The sequence below is a fragment of the Phyllobates terribilis genome, unplaced genomic scaffold (genome assembly GCF_046119375.1).
Source record: "Phyllobates terribilis strain yellow unplaced genomic scaffold, ASM4611937v1 Scaffold_1__5_contigs__length_1240528914, whole genome shotgun sequence".
NCBI classification, from domain to species: Eukaryota; Metazoa; Chordata; class Amphibia; order Anura; family Dendrobatidae; genus Phyllobates; species Phyllobates terribilis.
In genome coordinates, this window is record NW_027362761.1 from 281,397,351 (window position 1) to 281,420,269 (window position 22,919).

At 43.7% G+C, this 22,919-nt stretch overlaps 1 protein-coding gene across 5 annotated transcripts in view; it reads right to left on the reverse strand.

The window, feature by feature from the left end:
* Nucleotides 1–22,919, reverse strand: part of HPS4 (HPS4 biogenesis of lysosomal organelles complex 3 subunit 2) — a 45,206-nt gene that overhangs the window by 13,190 nt on the left and 9,097 nt on the right. For all 5 annotated transcript variants that reach the window (XM_073673057.1, XM_073673072.1, XM_073673064.1 and 2 more), the window contains 5 exons: nt 15,591–15,734; nt 14,521–14,628; nt 13,463–13,576; nt 12,579–12,673; nt 11,413–11,479 (listed from right to left, as the gene is read on the reverse strand). In XM_073673057.1, the coding sequence (XP_073529158.1) occupies nt 11,413–11,479; nt 12,579–12,673; nt 13,463–13,576; nt 14,521–14,628; nt 15,591–15,734 (528 nt within the window). The remainder of the gene's footprint in view (nt 1–11,412; nt 11,480–12,578; nt 12,674–13,462; nt 13,577–14,520; nt 14,629–15,590; nt 15,735–22,919) is intronic.

Here is a 22,919-nt window from a genome sequence, read left to right on the forward strand (position 1 = left end):
GGAAACGAGTTGAGTAAAGCGTTCTAATCTGAGACAAGTCATATTAAGTTTTGGGTTATATGCAAGGGGTTTTCTTCTATTAAATTTACTAAGAACACCATTTGCGTTAGTAGGGTGCCAACCTCTGCAGTCAGGTAGGGAAGAAAATAGGGTGCAATAGAGATGTTCTAAAGTGTAGCAGGATGATCCAACCTAGGCTCACATATCCGTGTCATTATACCCCTCATGTCACCTTGCTTCTTATACACTGTTATGATACCTACTATGTATTAAGGCGTTACATTAGATGGCAATATAATATAGGTGTTGTCTAGTACAGTGGCTTGTGAAAGTATTCACCCCCTCCCCACCTTGGCTTTTTACCTATTTTGTTAAATTACAACCTATGTTGAAATATTTTTGGAAGTGTGGGCAGAAGAAAATCCTTTACTTGCACACAAAAATTGTAAGGCTCGTTTTGAGTTTGTCAAAAGACATATTGGAGACTCCTCAAATGTATGGAGGAAGGTGCTGTGATCAGATGAGACCAAAATTGAACTTTTTGGCCACCAATGTAAATGCTCTGTCTGGCGTCAAACCAACACAGCTTATCATCCCAAGAACACCATCCCCACTGTGAAACATATTGGTGGCAGCATTATGCTGTGGGGATGTTTTCGGCAGCAGGGACAGCGAAAATGGTCCGAGTCAAGGGGAAGATGGATGGTGTGAAATACAGGGATACTCTTGAGCAAAACCTGTTTCAGTCTGTCAGTGATCTGAGACTGGGATGGAGTGCCTTCCAACAAGACAATGCCCCAAAGCATACTGCTGAAGCAACACTCGAGTGGTTTCAGGGGAAACGTGTAAATGTTTTGTATTGGCCTAGTCAATGTCCAGACCTTAATCCAATTGAGAATCTGTGGTCAGACTTGAAGATTGCTGTTCACCATAGGAAACCATCTAACCTGAAGGAGCTGGGGCAGTTTTGCCTTGAGGAATGGGCAAAGATCTTAGTGGCAAGATGTGGAAAGCTCAGAGACTTATCCAAAGTGACTTACAGATGTAATTGCTGCAAAAGGAGGTTCTACAAAGTACTGACTTTAGGGGTGTGAATAGTTATGCACACTGAAGTTTATTTATTGATTTTACTCACTTCTTTAGCGCCATTAACTCCACAGCGCTTTACAGACATTATCGACACTGTCCCTATTGGGGCTCACAATCTACATTCGCCATCAGTATGTCTTGAGTGTGGGAGGAAACCGGAGAACCCGGAGGAAACCCACACAAACACGGGGAGAACATACAAAGTTTTCAGTTATTTTGTCTTATTTGTTGTTTGCTTCACATTCAAAAGAAAACCACATTTTTACAGTTGTAGGCATGTTCTTTACATGAACTGATGCCACCCCTCAAAAAAACAGTGAAATTCCAGGTTGTGAAGTAGCAAAACACAAAAAATGCAAAGGGGATGGATACTTTCGCAAGCCACTGTACCTTATCTCCTAGCCTCAGGGTAGAGTCCCTATTGTTGAGTGTTTTTTTATATTTTTCTTTTCATTACCTTATTGGGTCTCTTAATTAATAATTTTAAAAATGTATATTTCGTAATTAGGGCATATCGGTGAACCAGTGTAGTCAGAGCCTAGCAATAAATGCCATAAGTAAATCCAGTCCTGAGTTTATCTTCTCACTGCTGGCCACTCCAGGCACAGATCCAGGGACAGCATTTTAATTTGCAATTTTCTGGTAAATGTCCCTCCGGGAAGTATGGACATTGAGGCTCAATTATGAAGGAAGTGATTGAAGTCCTTCACCATTTTTCAGGATCACAAAGGTCTCCTGTATAAACAGCACTGATAGGATTAAGTAGATTAAAATGCATTCCCACTAATCACTGGTGCAGACAGAGCAATGGCTTTCAGGAGGCTAGATCATCCCGGCTGCCATAATCTGCTCATCACATGTGTGGAAATGAGGGCAGGTCATGCAAATACAGGCAAAGTAATCCCATTAGCAGTGCAGAATACTTCAAAGGCTTGAAAAGATCTATCAGGATAAATGTTTAGATTAAGCCATTGACACAACTCAATTGAACTCCTGTAACACCGCCATCTAATTCAAAAGATTAAATCTTAGTAATGAAGAATCAATGTCTTCACACAAATGGAAAGTATGCCCTGTCAATACTTTCTTCTCAATGTAGGTGCTGAATGAGTTAACCATGCCGGTCACATTAGATTTTCCAAACAGTCCTATGACAAGTCATAGAGACGGCTAGAAGTCAGTATCAAGTAGTGGTCCCTTGATGCTCCTCTGATCAATATGCCCCTTTAATTCTTACATTCTGCATCTCCAACTAACGCTGGCACCCCTGGCATTGAGCTGCATGAGACTGTAATGGTCACTTTAAGGCTGAGTTCACACGATGCGTATTTAATGCGTTTCCGCGGCGTTTTTGCAGTTGCGTAAACGCCGCGGAAACGCATTAAACACGCATGGTAGAAGGGCAGCAATGTTCCCCAATTGAAATCCGCATGTGCTGTGCCCATGATGCGGATTTTTCCGCAGCATGTCAATTAATTTTGCGTAAACGCGGCGTTTTCGCCGCCATTGACTTGCATTAGAACGCGCCAATTCCGCAAGACTGCATCTGTACTTGCGTTATTGGCGCGTTCTAATGTGCGGATGGTACCCGGGTGTGGAGGAGAGGAGAGTCTCATCCACACCCAGGTACCATTAAAAAAGCTGTAAAACAAGAATAAAATAAAAAATATATATATACTTACCATCTGTCGGCCCGCGCAGCGCTCCTGCTTGGTTCCCGGCACTTGCAGTGAGTTGAAGGACCTGCGCTGACGTCAGAGTCATGTGACGGGTCACGTGACGCTGACGTCGGCAGGTCTTTCAATTCAAAGTTGCCGGCTGCCGGGAGAACAGAGTGTAAAGCAGGACAGCGCGGGCCATCGGAGGTAAGTATATACACTCTCTCGGGTCACACTATATAAATCCATGCTGGTTGCATGGATTTATATAGTGTGACCTAGTTGTCAAGCACTTTCCAGGTGATGCTCAAATCGCCTGGAAAGCGCTTGTCAATCTGCATGCGGAAACGCATGTGAATCCGCATGTGGATCCGCATGTATTCTGCAGGAAAAATGCATGCACAATCAGCATGCATTTTTTCTGCCAGGGAGATGCAGAAATGATGCAGAAATTTTCTGCATCGTGTGCACATACCCTTAATGGGTTTTATATTAGAAAAAGTAAAAAGACAGTAACATGCAAGTTAAATTTTTTTCCACTTTTATTACAACTTTTCAGCATTTTCTATGTCCAGTACCTTTCCTGTGGCTGAGCTGCACTACTTGACCTCTCCCATGGGTAAGCTGCACCACTTGACCTCTCCCAGAGAGCTGCAGTTCCCTGTAATCTTCTGATACCTTTAACGAGAAGTCACCAGATCCTCTCCAAAGCTACACAAAAATAGTGTGTCCTCTCAATCGCTACGTAACCAATGACATGTTCAACCCACTACCCTTCGATATAAAGGAGAAACATGGTATACAAAATATGGCTTATAGCTGCAATGTAAAAGCTGCAGGATACTTGGCGCTGATAGGGCTCAAGCATCGGCATTTATACTGACAAGCAAAGAATATTACATTTCTGTCACACAATCACTGTATTCTCTGCTTGTCAGCGTGAAAGATGTATTGTAAACCTCAGAATTGAAACATAAGGGAACCTGAATTCATAGTCACTGTAAACAATGTTTCTGTTTGTTTTCACTTTCACCCCCATAGTCCTTCACTTCCTACTAACCTCCCTAATCCCAACACCTAGTAAGGAACTGGTCATCTCTCCCTCCATCCTCCCCATCCATCTCGCCTACTCCTCAGAACTGTTCCTTAACATACAATCCTGTGTCTCCGAACAGACAGCCACCTCATGCCCTCTCCTGCTCCCATCTACTAGAACTTTCTCTGTTCCTCCTCACTGCCTGCAATATCTCCCTAAATCCTGGTCTTCCTCACCACATCCCCATAGTCACTTCTACCTCTCATCCACGATCTATCACAAATTTCCGCAACTGCTCTAACCTTATACCCATAAGCCCAGCCCCCACTTCCCCAGTCCCTCTAACAGGAGCTCTATGGAAAGCTCGCTCTGTCTGCAACATACTTTCCTACATCCACGATCTTTTCACTAGTAACCTTACCTTCTTTAGCATCACCGAAACCTGGCACACCCCCTCTGAAACAGCCTCTCCAGCTGCACTTTATTATGGTGGATTCCACCTTACCCACATCCTCCATCCCAGCAGCAAGCATGGTGGAGGAGTTGGTTTTCTCCTGTCAGAGAACTGCTCATTCAGCCCAATTTCACTGCCACCCTCCGTTACTCTCCTTTTGAGGTGCACTCTATGCGCATCTACTTCCTCTCCAACTGGCTGTCATTTACAACCACCAGGGCCAACCACCACCTTCTTCGACCACTTCACTTCCTTTCCGCTGACATCCCCATTATAATCATAGGGGACTTCAACATCCCCATTGACACTTCCCACTCAGCTGTCTCTAAGCTTCTATTTGCCTCATTCGTCAAGCAGAAGATCGATAACATCAGAGAAAGCTTTGGCCTACAACCTCCACAGCCCCTCCTCATAACTACTCAACTCTCCTCCTCCAAAACCAGCTTCTCCACCATTACAGAAGATCAACTTTCCGCTCTACTCTCAAGATCACATCTCACCACCTGTGCGCTCGACCTAATCCCGGCCCCACCTCATCCCAAACCATACCACAGTCTTCATCCCAACCCCAACCCATCTCTTCAACCTGTCACTAACAATTGATGTTTTCCCCTCATGCTTCAAACATGCCTCGATCACACCCATCCCATCCGCAAAAAGCCCTCCCTTGAATCTGCGTCTAGCTATTGCCCCATATCACTATTCCCTTAAGCCTCAAAACTACTGGAACAACACGTCCATGTTGAACAGTCCTCCCACCTCTCCTCCCTCTTCGACCACTTAAAATATGGCATTCGACCGCATCACTCCACTGAAACTGCCCTGACTAAAGTCACCAATGACCTACTAACCGCCAAAGCCAAGCGACACTACTCTGTCCTTCTCCTCCTGGACCTGCCCTCTGCTTTTGACACAGTGGACCATTCCCTCTTACTATAGATTCTCTCATCTCTTGGCATCACAGACTTGGCCCCATCTTGGATCTAGTCATACCTAACAGACCGGACATTCAGCATCTTCCACTCACACACCACTTCCTCATCTCGCCCCCTATCTGTCGGTGTCCTGCAGGGTTCAGTTCTAGGGCTCCTGCTATTCTTCATTTACACCTTCAGCTTAGGGCAGCTCATAGAGATCCATGACACACAGATCTACCTTTCTGGACCCGATATCACCTCCTTACTAACCAGAATCCCACGATGTCTGTCCGCTATTTCATGCTTCTCTGCTAGATTTCTAAAACTTAACATGGACAAAACATAATTTTCCCCCCATCTCACTCAACCCTCCAACGGACCTATCCATTAAAGTAAATGGCTGCCAACTCTCCCCAGTCCCGCAAGCTCACTGCCTTGTGGCAACCCTGGACTCTAAATCTCTCCTTCAAACCACATATCCAAGCCATTTCCACTTCCTGCCCACTCCAACTCAAAAATATTTTCCGGATCCGTACATTCCTTAAAAGAGAATCTGAAAAAACCCTAGTGCATGCCATCATCATCTCCCGCCTCAACTACTGCAAAATCCTGCTCTGTGGCCTCCCTTCTAACACTTTTGCACCCCTCCAATCTATCCTAAACTCTGCTGCCAGACAAATTCACATTTCCCACCGCCTTTCCAATCTGTCAGTCCCTTCACTGGCTCCCCATTACCCAGAGACTCTAGTTCAAAACCCTAACCATGGCATACAAAGCCATCCACAACCTGTCTCCTCCATATATCTGTGACCTAGTCTTCCGGTACTTACCTGCATGCAACCTCCGATCCTCACAAGATCTTCTTCTCTACTCCCCTCTTAGCTCCTCTTCTTACAATCACATACAAGATTTGCCCCGTGCATCCCCCCTACTCTGGAACACTCTACCCCAACATAACAGACTCTCGCCTACTGTGGAAACCTTCAAAAAGGAAGCTGAAGATCCACTTCTTCCAACAAGTGTACAACCTGAAGTAACCCTCGCTTCACCATACCGCTCCACAACCAGCCCTACCCTCATCTACTGTATCCGCACCCATCCCTTGTAGATTGTGAGCCCTCGCAGGCAGGGTCCTCTCTCCTCCTGGACCAGTCGGCGACTTGTATGTTTAAGATTATTGTACTTGTTTTTTATGTATACCCCTTTTCACATGTAAAGCGCCATAATTATGATATGTAGGCAGGACCTATTCTGGAGAAGAATGCCACTCACATGGGTAACATCACCACTGACAAGCAGACACTAAACTGATTATTATTGCACAGAATGCTCACCAAAATCCCTTCACACCTCCAATTTTGAGGAAACTGAGTGCAGAAACTGGAAATATGAGCCCAAGTATGAATACGTGAAAAGATGGACGCACTATGGGGGAGGCGCTATGATACCGGTGTTTGAGGAAAGTCCCATCACAAGAATTCCATGCAAACTTGACTCTACCTTCTACCGAGCCAAAGAAACAATGTCCAAGGCATTTTTGGACACTTGATGGCACTATAATAAGTTTATATATGCAATATCTCTGTTAAGAAATGTTTTTATTTTTAATGGGTGCCAAAAACAAAAGATGTGTGAGTAAACATAAAAGTACTCATTGTATATATATTAATAGTGATATAGAGACAGATCTCTTGTTAGGGAAGACCCATTTAACTTCTTACATTGTACTGAGCTTGCTGATTTAGATTAGTAGTTTTCCGTCCTTAACTGATAGAAAACAGCCCATTTATTCCAGAAGGCAGTTCACATACAGTTGCATTCGAAATTATTTAACCCCCATTACAAATTATGTTTATTACCAACACTTACAAACTTTCTGCTGTTTGCAATAAACCAACAAAAATATATCCACACCTAATATAAAAAGAGGTTTCTGGAAATTCATCACAAAATGTCACTTTTAAATGACTCCTGCAGTTGCAGAATTATTCACCTCCTCATGACAAGTGTCTTCATTACTTAGTAGCGCACTTCTGGTGGTTATGACTTCTTGAAAACGTGATGCATAGCCAGACACCACTTTCTGGCAGCGTTTCTAAAGGAATCTTAGCAGAGTTGTCGTAGGCAATGGCTTCCAGTTCACTAATATTCTTGGGTTGTCAAGAGAGTGATCCAGAAAGTTAAGAGACTACAGCATTGCCTTGCACAAAAAAAGAAAACGGATGCAAAAAGATTGAAAAGGCATTGAATGTTCCTAGAGGTTGAGTTTGAAGCAGAGTTCACAAGTTCTAAGTTATAAGAACACTTGCTATACTACCTGTATGTGGCAGAAAGAGGAAGCAGTCACCAGCTCCTACCAGATTAGTGGGGATGCAAATGATCAAAATCCCTTAAGTAACTACAAAAGACCGGCAGCAAGATTTGGTGGCAGTGGACACTGAGGTTTCAGTTTGCAGAATAAGGTGCATACTAAGCGCTGCAGTTCTCCATGCCTGAACTCCAAGACATACACCTCTACTGAAAAGCCTACACAAGAAAAGTCAGCTCCAATGTGCTCAAAACCATAAAAATAAACAGAAATTTTGGGATACTGCTTGGTGAAGCAATGAAACAAAACTGGAACTTCTATAGGCCTATAGATCAGAATCTGGAGAAGAAAAAATGAAGCATACACTGAAAAGAACACCCTGCCTACAGTGAGGTATGACGGTGCCTCAGTGATGTGGTGCTGTTTTGCTTCCTCTGACACTAGACACCTGCAGCATGTGGAGGACAACATGTATTCAACCAAGTATCAGGAAATACTAGCAGAAAATGTTATGCCTTCCATGAGGAAGCTGATCCTTGGGCTTCATTAGACCTTTCAACAAGATAATGATCCCAAGGAAACATAAAAGTCTACTAAAGCTTGGTTTCAGAAGAAATCCTGGAAGAGTCTGAAGTCAGTCAGCTGACTTGATAGAATTTCTTTGGTGGGATATGAAGATGGTGATTGCAGCATACAAACCCAAGAATATTAGTACACTAGAGGTCATTACCTATAGGGACTGGGCTAAGATTCCGCAGGAATGCTGCCAGAAGCTGGTGTATACATCACGTTTTTAGCAGGTCATAACAGCTCAAGGGTCTCTACCAAGTACTGAAGACACTTGTCATGAAGGGGTTGAATAATTCTGAGACTGCAGTAGTCATTAAAAGTGGCATTTTAAATTTGGAGAAAACACTTGTTATATTAGTTGTGCTGAGCTATTTACATGGTTTAATGCATACAGCAGAAAGTATGTAAATTTTGCCAATAAACCTAATTTTTCCCTGGGGATCTTTTTTATTACAACTGTAAATGAAGGATTGAATACTAATTGATTATGATTATTTTTTACATTAAAATGTGATTCTTTTTTCAGTGCAGTCTCACAATTCCTTGCACTGCCGTAATTTTCATATATTTATTTTCAGCCCAATGTTACTGACAGTAGGTAGAACAAATCCATTGCCCAGCTCATGGATTGCCTCCAGCAAAAATGCCAAAAGTATAGTGAAACTTAAGACTTGTCCACACGCTGCATTTTTTCCTTGATTTTTATTTTTTTCCCCCTGTAGGAAAAAAACGCAGCTTTTTATATTACATTTCTAGAATCTTTTAGTTTTTTTCTTGCATTATTTTGAGCGGTGTTGCATTTTTTTTTCAAAGCTGCAACATGTTAAATCTTGCAGCGTTTTTGCTGCATTTTTGTTCACCCATTAAAATGAACGCCTAAAGCATTGCGTCAAAAAGCTACGTAATGTACGCAGAATTTTTGCTTTCAACTCTCAGTATTTTTTATGTGGAAAAAGCCTCTGCAAAAAAAGCACTGTGTGAACATTTCCCAGCTGCTTTGTCTCCGTAGTAAAGAGGAAATAAAGTACACTAATTAAGGCTGTGTGTCCACAATGCGTTTAAGCGTTTTTGCAGCGGCAAAAACGCTGCAGAAACGCTTAAAAAACGTATGGTAGAAGGCCTGCCATGTTCCCCAATGATAATCCGCATGTGCTGTGCACATGCTGCGGAAATTTCCGCTGCGGATTATCATTGCCGAAAAAACCGCAGCACTACCAATTATTTTGCGGAAGCGCTGCGTTTTCGCCGCCATTGACTTGTATTGGAACGCATGGATTACGCATCACTGCATCTGTACATGCGCATTCCATGCATTCAATGTGCGGATGGTACCCGGGTCGGGAGAAGAGGAGACTCTCCTCCGGATCCGGGTACCATAGTACCTGTAAAAAAAAAAAAAAGAATAAAATAAAAAATAAATATTATATTTACCTTTCGATGGCCCCCGGTGTCTTTGTCTTCGCTTGCGGGCAGCTCGCGGTGGACTGAAGGACCTGCGCTGACGTCATTTAGTCATGTGACGGATCACGCGACGCTGACGTCGGCGGGTCCTTCAGTGTACCGCGATCTGCCAGCAGCCAGGACGGAGCGAATCAAGACTGCGGGGGCCATCAGAAGGTAAGTATATATTTATTTTATTTTTTTTTACCATACTTTACGGTCACACTATATAAATACATGCCGGTTGCATGGATTTATATACTGTGACCAAGTTGTCAAGCACTTTCCAGGTGATGCTAAAATCGCTTGGAAAGCGCTTGTCAACCTGCATGCGGAAATGCAAGTGAAGAACGCTTCACATCCGCATGTCCCTGACAGGAAAAAAGCATGTACAATCCGCATGTACAATCCGCATGCGTTTCTTCTGCCAGGGGAGATGCAGAAACGCTCAGGAAAAATCCGGAGCATTTCTGCATCGTGGGCACATAGCCTTAGGTTCACAATGCCGATATCTGGACCATTCTAGAAATCTTGATAAGAGTTCCTATGTGAATTGTAACTGAATCTGAAACTCAAAAATGGCTGAACAGGACATTAAGAGACTTCATGAAAGAGGAGAAGTAGAAGACTGTATTTTCAGACAACTTACTGTCAGAGAATATTGTGAATGAAGGAAAGCATTTTCCTGTACTTCCCATGGGACACCGCCTTACTCTATGAACATTGCTGTGTGAACGTTTCTTCCGGAGTGCCCTACTAACTGAGTGTCTAAGCTGGTGGAAGGAGCCATCACATAAGTCCGCTCAGCCAGTATAGACCTGCTTTTGGTTCTGGTGCCCTTTACCTCACTTAAAGGGGCGAGCGAGCACTATACATAACCTTATAGCGTGGTCATAACATTCTGGACACTTCGGCTACATTCCCACTTTGCTGGAACGGTAAGAGGCTGCGTTTATGACGCAGTAAAAATGGGCAGCGTCAAAAACACACCAAAAGCTAATTGTGGGAATATAGGCTTAACGTATAACAGAATACATCCAATAAATCAAGCCACATTCTATTCATATATCTATCTCCTTAACGACCACCGATACGCCTTTTAACGGAGGCCATTAAGTGGCCTTAATCCTTAGCGTCGCTTTTTCACTGCACTGAGGATTAACTGAATAGCGCCCCCCAGTGGGCGAAAATCTCGCTGGTAACAGCAGTATATGACATTGATTACAAAACCGGTTGGAGCCATTCGGGGCCGATTAACCCCTTAACTACTGATGTCAATTGCGACAACAGCATCTGAGTGGTTAAAAGACCCCCTTTGACAACATTGGCCATTCGAGATCATAATCGGGTTAATTGGGGCAAATTTAGTCCATATGTTTTGGTCCTGCACCCATTTGGCTGGGCTGTGGGAAGATGTAGGCAGACTGGTCTCCGAGGTCTTTAACATTCATATTACTCTAGACCCCAAGGTGCGTGTGTTAGGCAATGTGGGGGAGATTAGAGGTTCGCCCCCGGACAACTGACAATAGAAAAAAATTAGCATCAAGCCAGAAAGGCTACAGCTAGACATTGGCTGGCAAAGACTGCTCCCTTAATAGAAGAGGTAGTGAGCAGTGTGAATAACACTATTCTAATGGAAAAAATGGGTTTATATCAAATGGGGGGGCTACTGCTACATTTGGGAAACAGTGGGGGGATTGGATTAAATGCCCAAGGGTAGTGTCAGAACAGCAGGCCAGAGACGTTATTTTCAATACACTTGATTAATAGTAGTAAACCATGTCAGATATAAGAAATGTCAGCTTTGCTGTTTATGATGTGTATGTGGTTCATGTACTATATTGGTAAGATAATTCTATGCAAATTCAGATGGGCAAGGGTGGGGCATTATCTATCCATCTATATAAAATATTCAGAAATGTATCTGAGGGCATACTCACTTTTTGCACAAGGCTCTGAAAGAGAACCCTGGCAGTCAGCGAAGGAGGCAGCTGTGAGCTCACTATGCTGCAATGCAAGAGACAAACACTTTACAGAACGGCACATTACAGTGATGTTTCTTCATTACATTATTACAGTCAGATATGTCAATCATTCAAAGCCGTCCTAAAACGTAGTCCTAGCAGAGATCATCCCTTATCACACAAAAAAAAAGATGGTCGATGCTCATGTAAGAATTGTGGATGGAGACATGTTAAAGGGTTATACACAAAATAGTAAGTCATCTTCCATTGGGGCTAACTTCCTGATGACTGCGGGTCTGCCGGCAGGGATGCCTAGCGATCTTCAGTGCGGGGCTCTGGGACCTCGTAACTGGGTTCTGCAGAGCCTCAATGTAAATGGAGGTATGTCTATGGGACAAGCCAGAGCATCTCTAAGAAAATGTAGTTTGAAAAATCAGCCAAGGTCCATAGGCAAAGATGAGACTAGTCCCACCCCACTCCCGGACGGCTTGTCTCAGCACTTCTAGAAGTGATTGACAAGTCTCTGGCTATGGACATACATGGGAGAGACCTGTGAACCAGAGGAGTGTGGGAAGAAGCCAACCAGGGGTGGCGCTTGACTAGTCTCCTCTCCTTATAGTCCACAGCCAGCTCTTCATACTAGGTTTTCTCAGAAACATCAGGGCTTTTCAGAAAAAGATATTTCTTGCGGCAAACGTGCAGCCAGGCTCTGATTTAGGCTACTTGAGTTTTGGGCAGCCTGAATAAAATGACAGGTTCCCTTTAAGCCCTACTAAACATATCAAGTACAGACAAAAGGATGCTGAAACAACAAAAAAGAGCATTAATAACACAAAAATGTCAGAAGATGGTGCTTTAAATTATGGACCTGTACCGCCTGTTAAAGGTTCTGGTGAAAAGAAAAATCTAGCTGTCTGAGAAGACAGTAGAGCCGAGATCACTGAATGACAGAAGCTTGTGTTCACACAATCTATGAACACATCTGCTTTGTCCCTCTCATTGATTCATAAATCTGTTATTTCCTGGATAGCACAAAGTAGCATGCTAAGCTATTCTGATTTTAATGAAAATATAATGCAGAAGCCTTTTCAAAGTTAATAATAATAATACAAAGAAGACTTAGAATTAATTACTTGCCCTACCGATTTTTATACATAATGCAGCCAGCCAGTATATGGGGAAAGCGCTGACATGTCTGCAGAATGAGCGCGGCTTTCAGCAAGAGTAGTGGATCGACCTGCAAGTTAAAAAGCAAAAAAAAAAAAGTTTTATAGTGATTTTGTAATTCTATTGTTATTACCATTTTAGTATTGCAAATGTGACAGATAATAACACATATTCACTGCTTTACAGTTAAAGATGGCATCAATTGTGAAAACTCCAGATAGATTAGTGTGTCCTCTATGGGCAGAGGAAAAGTAAAGACACCTGCACGAGACTAAATTTGGATAAACCCTCTGATATCAGATGGATCCGCTAACAGTCTAATTTACATGGGGGCCTCCTGACCTTTTCCCAGACACATGATGTCGGAAAAGAGAAGGATCCCTCATGTTCGAATGATGATTTTTTGCTCTCCGGGATATAAATCTCAGACAAAGGAGTCTGGCAATGACTATCCTTGAAAACACAGGAGAACTTGACGGAAGCAAGAGTTCCTCTGTATGGGGGATGGGAGAGATAGATGTTGGCCATTTGATGTATTGTGTATGGTGGGCTTCAGATGCTGCCAGGCTCCTCTGCCTGTAGAACTGTGGGATCTGTTGAATTCATTCAAATCAGTCGATACTTATCTCCCCTGACATCATCTGTTGAGAAACAGTTGGGAGGCCTCTATACACATTAGATGGTAGGCAGATCTTGACAAAATCATTGGTTTCAGTCAAATTTTAGCTGAGTATGGAGGTGTTAAAGTGATGGCCTGTAGATAAAATGCTAAAATCATACAGATGGATAATCACACTACACATAATATGACTGCAATCACACCATATATGATATTGATCTCTACACGGTGGGGCCATACTTTAGTTTTATCCACATGGCTGAGGGAGTTGAAGATCCTGTGCAGGTCGGAGGTGTTCTGGACGTGTTCTAGGTAAAGATTCCATTCCTCGCTCAGCTCCACCTGAGAACGAACCTGAGAAGAAACCAGCAAAGTGACAAAAAGTGTATATTCCAAATATTACTAAGTTCAAAATTACACTCCTTTCTCTATGTACACTCCTCAACATCGAAATTGCAACACTAAGAAGGAGAAGTCATGGAATTATGGAAGTCAGAGGTCCAAAAGGCATGTTAATGATATGCAAATGATGAAAAATGGAAACAAAGTGTTCTACAGATGGAGATTGGATGTCCTATCCTCTTCAGCCATTAGTCCTGCTTTTTGCCTTGGACCCAATGATAGCCAAACATTGAACTGGAGACCACGTGGACAATGGTCTCATGAGTGAATGTCACTCCAGTCCTACTCCTGGGATTATATACAGCAACCAGTCCTTTGTAGTCTTCATTCCAGGTACACAAACAGCTAAGTGTTACATTGGTTTGGTGGTGGGACCTGTAATATAGCCATTTCTTCAAAGTGTCCCAAGAGTCGTTTTTCGACACAACATCAAAGTCGCATGTAGCTTGTGCTACTGTAAGCAGCCTGTGTGGCCTAAATGTCCTACCATAACCATCGCTGGACCTGTCTCCTATCAAGAACAACATCATTGGTCAGCAATTGCAAAAGTGAGCTGCCAGCTGGGGATTTGGGTAATTTACGTGCCCAAGTGCATTTAGCTTGGCAGAACATTCCCCATACAACCATAAATAACCTCATTGATAGCAGCCAAAGTGTGTAAATGGGGGGGGGGGGATTTCTGTGCATGACACTCATATTCTATACTAAATATATCGAGATGTTTTGAAAATTTTGTTTCCATTTTTTTTTATAATTTTCATCTCATTAACATATCTATCCATCTTCTGATTCCACAATTCCATGACTTTTTCTTCTCGGTGTTGCAATTTCAAGGTTAGAAGAATCATTATATCATACACTAATACAAACAAAACAGGTCTTATGCTAAGAATTACCCGATAAGCATGCCATAACGGTCCATTATAAAACCGAAAGAGCCCTATAAGATCCTCCAAGAAACACTTGCAGGTGACATCAGAAACCTCTACAGAGCATCCGAGTGCCTGAAAGAAACGAGTGCAAAGATAAAGAAACGCTATAAAACCAAGTTGTAAGCCCTCTGATCATTCATTTAAAGGGGTTGTCCATTATAAGTCTGCAGTCACCCTATGTGACTGCAGACTTGTGAATCCTCACATAGTGTACAGCTCGGTGTGAGGAATCTCCAGTGTCAATGCTGGTCATGTGTCTGCAAAATGCGATATGCATACTCCGGGCAACAATCCAACTAGATGGATGTGGCCTCGCTCAATGCAAGTGTATGCTTGGGGGTCAAATGACCACTGTTCTCGGCGCTGACACCGGACATACATCACGGCGCACAGTGTGCGCGATGTGAGGATTCACATGCTTGCAGTCACAAAGTGACTGCAGACTTGTAGTTTTAGACCAAACAACCCCTTTAAGGATGAAATACCAATTTCGAATGGTACCATGAAACCTGTGGTGCAAATTATGGGAAACGTCCACATATAAATCACCCATCCATTCAAATAGGTTTCTGGAAATGTCAGAGTAAAACCTAAGTGGCGATTTTAGAAACCCTTTGCTTTGTAACAGTTTCTATGGACCGTATATTTCAGACTACTCAGATCTATATTTGAGCAAATGTAACCACACTCGGGACTGACGTCATGAGAAATGTCCAACATTATCCTGAAAGCAAAAAATAATACAACCCCAATTCCAAAAAAGTTGGGACGCTGTGTAAAATGCAAGGAAGACCAGAATTAATGATTGGAAATCTCATAGAGCCATATTTTATTCACAACATAGTATATAGATCAGAAAATGACCATTAGACGATTCTCCATTTCATTTGTACAAATTAACCCATTGAGGATTTGGTAGGGCTTGTTTAGGGCTAATATGGCCATTATTAAAGAGGGTATTAGGAAGCTGATTATATAGCGCTCCTAATAGTAGGGGTAAATCCTGATGACAGCTTCCCTTTAATAATACTTACCCACAAATATTCCCCGTGCACCTGAATCGCAAATTTTTGTTTCCGCAGCCGGATAAGATTGGGCGGAGAAGTGGAAATCTCAGTGAGGCAGCGAACAACCCCTGCTATCTGTCCGCAGAGTAGCTCCTGCTGGTCAATGGCGGTCTGAAGGCACAGAAGAGCAGCACATTAGTGCACATATTAATAACTACTTATTGTAGAATGAACAGATACAGTAATGGACTATTAGAAAACCAGGCAAACAGTGCATGCAATGGATTTATCACGCTGAATTCCACCCACATAGAAAGCCTGTAATGGCCATGAATGAGCAGTTTTCCCAGAAGCTTACAGAATGTCACAAGGCTTCCTGTGGGAATGAAAGGCTTCATCTTTACTGTCTAGTCTTTGTTAACTGGATAAAGAAGAAGATCTGGAAATGTCACTACAGTGGAGCCATGCTGGGAAGAAAAAGCTCTTCTTGTTTCTGTAGAAAGGCCGCATTAATGATACATAATAAAGTAAGGTTTTACAAGATGGAAAGCACAGGAAGCAATGAGCACATAAAAACTGGGACAGTAAAATATGCAGATCCCTCTCGTACCACTTGTGACGTTCTGGACACATAGGAGTTAAATGCCACCACATATAACACTGTTCACACTGCTACTTTCCCCTTGCTGTAAGGCAGCGTCATACTTTCCCATAATTACATATTATACTCATTGCACTGTGGTTGCAGATCCTTCCCTTCACCCCCTGATTGTGTCCCTATCAGCCTACGGCTTCTTCAAGGACCGAGCACTACTTACATTTTGATGACCTATCCAAAGAAAAAACAAGATTGCCTCCATACAGTATACTGCCCGTTCTCAAGTAATGCGACTCTTTTATTATTGAAATAAAGAAAAAAAAGCTAATAAGATATGTTCACACGTTCTTTTTTATGTCCTGTTTGCCCTGCGTGTTTTTGCCATGAAAAACACAGTATTTTACTGTTCCAGCAGAGTGATCACGATTTCTGAAATCACATGCACGTGTGGTTTATTTTTTTTCTTGCAGATTTGAAGCAGTTTGTCAATTATATAGGGGTTTTTCGCCCATTCTAATGAATGAAACACTAAATTACTTACCGGTAATGTGTTTTTCCTGAACCCATGACAGCACCTACAACGAGAGAGGGGATCCGCCCTTCCAGGACAGGAAACCTACAGAATAAAAGGGCGGCGCCTCTCCACCACCTCAGTTTACAGAGCATGAGAGGACACCACTTAATAGTTATATATCCCATGATTTTTCCTTCTACACACCACGTGAATCAAACACCATGAAGGAAATGAAGTGATCAACTTCTACCAGTGATGGGAGGGAATATAAGGGTGCTGTCATGGGTTCAGGAAAAACAAATTACCGGTAAGTAATTTAGTGTTATCCTATCACCCATGACAGCACCTACAACGAGATATTTACAGAGAAAAAACTTTAAAGGTAGTGTGGGACCACAGCCTGTAGAACAGTTTTCCTAAAGGAAAGGACAGCAGAGGATCCCAGATCAAGCCTATAGTGTCTATAGAAGGTGCAAGGTGAAGACTGAATCGCAACCTTACATAATGCTTGATGGGGACATCCGCTTTCTTATTGTTCTGCCATGGATTCCCCGGATTAGCACAGAAAGTAGGGTGCACAATTTCCTGACTTCTATGGAAATTGGAAGCTATCTTCGGAAGATAAAGTAGCTCCGGAACCGACCCATCTTCTAGGATCTGTATAAACAAAGGATTAACCGAAAAAGCTGGAATGTCACTAACTTACCATGCTGAAGTCAGGGCCACTGGGATAATAGTCTTTATTGTGAAGACCCTGAATCCATGGGTTCAAGCGAAGGCTTGTTACAGCCATAAACACTGGATTCACATCCCAGGGTGCCATCTTTGGACTGAAAATGGGCCTAGATCCAAAGCTCACTTTCACATTCTTTGCTTATTCAATGAAGGTTGGACACTGTTCCAGTAGTCTACGGCTAAAAAGGTCCACTTGCAATTCTCTTCCTCTTTATATGAGATGCTGTTAAAGATAAAAGGTGAGACTTCGCCATCTGAACTGATTAGACATAAGTGTCATTAGGGATCTTGGCAGAGTGCCTCCATAATGGTTTATGTAAGATAAAGCTACTCCATTGTATGACAAGACCTTTACATGGTGACCATGTATAGATGAATGGAGCTTTCTTATAAACTGCCTAAAGCTTCTTTAGGTTAGAGGAACCGGGTCTTTAGAGGAAGCCCACGGGTGTGTACCCGTGACCATGCTACTACTGGAATGTATGAGATTAGAGTTATTAACAGCAATATTGCCTTGATCAGAGTTGTGGCCAGACTGATTATTAATTTTGACATATAGCAGGACTCCTTATTCTACCTTGGGAGACAACAACGCTTACTCACTGCCCAGTGAGTTCTGCAGCACTCGATGGATCTGCCCATAATCCCGAAATAGTTGAGATAAACTCTTGTCAATGCCTCTTCCTTCGATATGCGAGTTGTCCTAACTACTATAATCCTCCATAAAGCCTTAAGGCTCATTAACATCTGAATGGAAGGACACAAACTGAAAGCCTAAATCCTCATTTTATGCCAAGAACTATTCTCAGGAAATTTGATGTTTCATGTGAATTGGAACCTGATTGTATACTTCCTTAAACGCCTATACTACTATATCGCAATTTGGAACTGCAGATTTACTAGCAGTTCTTCTAGAGTCCATTTCCAATGATCTAACTCTCAGGAATCTCAACAGCCCCTTCGGGTTGTAGCAAACCCAGGTAGGACTGGGTTAAATAATAGCTTTACAAGTCTTGATTAGGGCCCCTGGAGAGCTAAGCACCAGAGCAGGCTAGGCATTCACCTTAGTCAGACTGCTGGAGAGCAGAGCAGATGGTATGCGTCTTGGAGCTAATCAGAGACACAGGCCAGACTCCACAAGTATCAGTAGTTACCCTGGATAAATATTGTTTTGTTTGATCAAGCTGGGTTAGCTGAGCTGTATATGAGAAGTCAGGGTCTGTCCTATTTAATCAGAGCTTGGACAAGACCAGAAATAATGTTTACGACTTCAGTGCAACCTGTAAAAAGCAAGAAAAGTGCGCTCGATTGGACCAAACCCACAATGGCTGTATGAGGACTACATGATGCCTCCTACCTTTAATAGTGAAAACCTACAAGGTTTATTATTAACCTTCAAAACTAAGGAAGCGCTCGTCACCTGCCTCCAATCAGCATTCCACCGAGCCAGCTGAGCACCAGCCAGGAATACTGCTACCCTCGGTCTCAAAATAGAGGTTAGGATATTTTTCCCCCTGAATTCGGTAAGCTTACCATGCACAGTTTACAGTCGCTGAACTTGGTTTTGTCAGACATAAAGTTAGTTGTGGAACCAGTACCTTTACAAAGAGGGACTATGAGGCACAGACACCCTATAAAAGCACTACAAGGCACAGGGGCACCCTGAAGCACTGAGAGACACTATGAGGCCCCATTAGGTACTAAAAGGCACTGTGAAGCGCTATGAGGTACTAACAGACGCTATTCGGCACTATGAATGCACCATAAGGCACTATGATATGCTATGAGTCACTATGATATGTTCTGCTATGAAGAGCCATAAGGCGCTATGAAGTGCTATGAGGCACTATGCCATGAGGCACTATAAAGCACTATAATGTGCTATGAGGCACTATGCCATGAGGCACTATAATGTGCCATGAGGCACTGTGATGTGCCATGAGGCATTATGCTATGGGCCACGAGGCATTATGCTATGGGCCACGAGGCGCTATGAGGCACTATTAAGTGACATGAAGCGCTGTGCCATGAGGCACCGCGCTATGATGTGCCATGAGGCACCACGCTATGATGTACTAAGATGTGCTATGAAGCGCTATGCTATGATGCAATATGATGTGCCATGAGGCGCTGTGAGACACTATGATGTGCTATAAAGCGCTATGCTATGAGGCACTATGATGTGCCATGAGGCGCTGTGAGACACTATGATGTGCTATAAAGCGCTATGCTATGACGCACTATGATGTGCCATGAGGCGCTGTGAGACACTATGATGTGCTATAAAGCGCTATGCTATGAGGCACTATGATGTGCTATGAAGCACTATACTATGATGTGCCATGAGGCGCTATGAGGCACTATGATGTGCTATGAAGCGCTATGCTATGACGCACTATGATGTGCCATGAGGCACTATGATGTGCTATGAAGCGCTATGATGTGCCCAGAGGTGCTGTGAGGCACTATGATGTGATATAAAGCGCAAAGAGGCTTTATAAGGCACTGCGCTCAGATTTTTATTTAAAAGAGCAATCCTTCTGAATGAAGGATAAACCTTTCCTTTGGGTGGTAAATCTCAATTGTCAGACTAGCCCCACCTGAAGGAGCCAACTGATGAGACGCAGCTGGACAGCAGACCTTCACAGAGACCATGTGCTGTATTAACACCATGTGCCGTCCTATGGATGGAGTTAACAGACTGGAGGACAACAGTAAAAACCACAGTGTTAGTTTAACATTTACTGAGCAGATTAAGGCTCATTTTTGTGGTAAATTCTGAAGGCCAATCATGAGGCTCTGTGCAGCCCAGACATGTGGCTAACTTTAGCCTAGAGGTCTAAGGTCCAGCTTCCGTCCTGAAGCCAAATTTAAAGCACGATGCCCTTGGCCCAGATGGGGTCTTACAGAGCGCGCGCACACACACACACACACACACACACTTTTGAGTTTTGCGCTAATATCCTTCAGCCTTTCCTAGTAACCATAACAAGGAAAGGGCCCCATAAACAAGGTAAGCATTCACGAAGATCACTCACCACCAGCTGTACAGATTCGGAGGCTGGAAGAAGTCACAGGCCTGTTCCCCTCCATCCGTCCATGCCTGAGCAATACTGGGGTGGTCAATCCCAGGCAGGGGCACCTCCAATAGTGCGCCGATCAAAGCTGGAGCTGCTACCCCCAGGCAGGGGCGCAGCTCAACAGGTGCTCCCATTGATGTGCAGAGCTGGAGCTGCTGATACCAGACAGGGGCGCGGATCCACAGCAGCTTCTCCACTGATGCACGGAACTGGAGCTGCCGACCCCAGACAGGGGCGCAGGTCCACAGCTGCTCTCTCACTGACGTGCAGAGCTGGATCTGCCGACCCCAGACAGGGGCGCAGTTCCACAGCAGCTTCTCCACTGGTGCATGAAACTGGAGCTGCCAACCCCAGACAGGGGCGCAGGTCCACAGCTGCTCTCTCAAGGACGTGCAGAGCTGGATCTGCCGACCCCAGACAGGGGCGCAGTTCCATAGCAGCTTCTCCACTGATGCACGGAACTGGAGCTGCCGACCCCAGACAGGGGCGCAGGTCCACAGCTGCTCTCTCACTGACGTGCAGAGCTGGATCTGCCGAACCCAGACAGGGGCGCAGTTCCACAGCAGCTTCTCCACTGGTGCATGAAACTGAAGCTGCCAACCCCAGACAGGGGCGCAGGTCCACAGCTGCTCTCTCACTGACGTGCAGAGCTGGATCTGCCGAACCCAGACAGGGGCGCAGTTCCACAGCAGCTTCTCCACTGGTGCATGAAACTGAAGCTGCCAACCCCAGACAGGGGCGCAGGTCCACAGCTGCTCTCTCACTGACGTGCAGAGCTGGATCTGCCGAACCCAGATAGGGGCGCAGTTCCACAGCAGCTTTTCCGCTCAGTCATATCCGGATCTTCAACAGGTAAGCCTGTCTAAGGTTCTCCCATTGGGAATAATCTTCTCTTCTTTCTTCTGCGGCCGTTTTAACAAGGTTCCCCCTCAAGGACAGGAAACCAACTGAGGTGGTGGAGAGGCGCCGCCCCTTTATTCTGTAGGTTTCCTGTCCTGGAAGGGCGGATCCCCTCTCTCGTTGTAGGTGCTGTCATGGGTGATAGGATAAAAAACATTTTAAAAAAATACACGCAAAAACATGTGTATCATACATATTTCCCGCCAACACATCAGTATTTGCTGCCAATTTTTCGGCTGCAAATACTGAACGTGTGCACATCTGCTTAGTAAGTCTTTCATGAACACAATTATGTATTAGGTTCACATGAAGACATGTTCTCAGCCATCAGAAAATTACCTATTGTTTAAAGCACCACTGCAGTTTTTTCTTATTGCACGGCTGGAGTGGTGCTTTAAATGTAATTCCCCTCCCCCTGTCTGATACTCACCTGTAGCCGCCTTCATCCTTTTCCAATGTTGCTACCATCTGTCTACAGCGGAAAGTCACCTGCGGACTGCTCCAATGTTCATGGAGCACACCGGAGGTCACTTTTCAATACAAGTCTATGACAGCCTTGTTCTGGCCTCGTTCTTGCTCTCATAGACTTGTGTTGAGCTCTTGTGACTTCTGGCCAGTCAGAAGTTACAGGCACAAGATGGTGCAGTGTCGGTAAAAGGTGAAGCCGCCAAAAGGCGAGAATAAGAACGGGGGCAGAAGGCTTACATTTAAAGCGCCACTCCAGTGCTGGAAAAGAAAAAAAAAGGCTGGAGTCGTTCTTCAAATAGTTTTTTTTTGGCAAAGGGAATCAATCAATCAGTAAGATCAAACCTCCTAAGCCGTCTATATGGGTATGCAGGTCACAGAAAGTTTAATTATACAACACCTTGATATCGGTGATCTGATGTCTTATTCCAGAGAAATCCACATTTTTCTTATATACAGTACAAACCAAAATTTGGACACACCTTCTCATTTAAAGATTTTTCTGTATTTTCATGACTATGAAAATTGTACATTCACACTGAAGGCATCAAAACTATGAATTAACACATGTGGAATTATATAGTTAACAAAAAAGTGTGAAACAACTGAAAATATGTCTTATATTCTAGGTTCTTCAAAGTAGCCACCTTTTGCTTTGATGACTGCTTTGCACATTCTTGGCATTCTCTTGATGAGCTTCAAGAGGTAGTCACCGGAAATGGTCTTCCAATAATCTTGAAGGAGTTAACAGAGATGCTTAGCACTTGTTGGCCCTTTTGCCTTCACTCTGCGGTCCAGCTCACCCGAAACCATCTCGATTTGGTTCAGGTCTGGTGACTGTGGAGGTCAGGTCATCTGGCGTAGCACCCCATCACTCTCCCTCTTGGTCAAATAGCCCTTACACAGCCTGGAGGTGTGTTTGGGGTCATTATCCTGTTGAAAAATAAATGATGGTCCAACTAAACACAAACCGGATGGAATAGTATGCCGCTGCAAGATGCTGTGGTAGCCATGCTGGTTCAATATGCCTTCAATTTTTAATAAATCCCCAACAGTGTCATCAG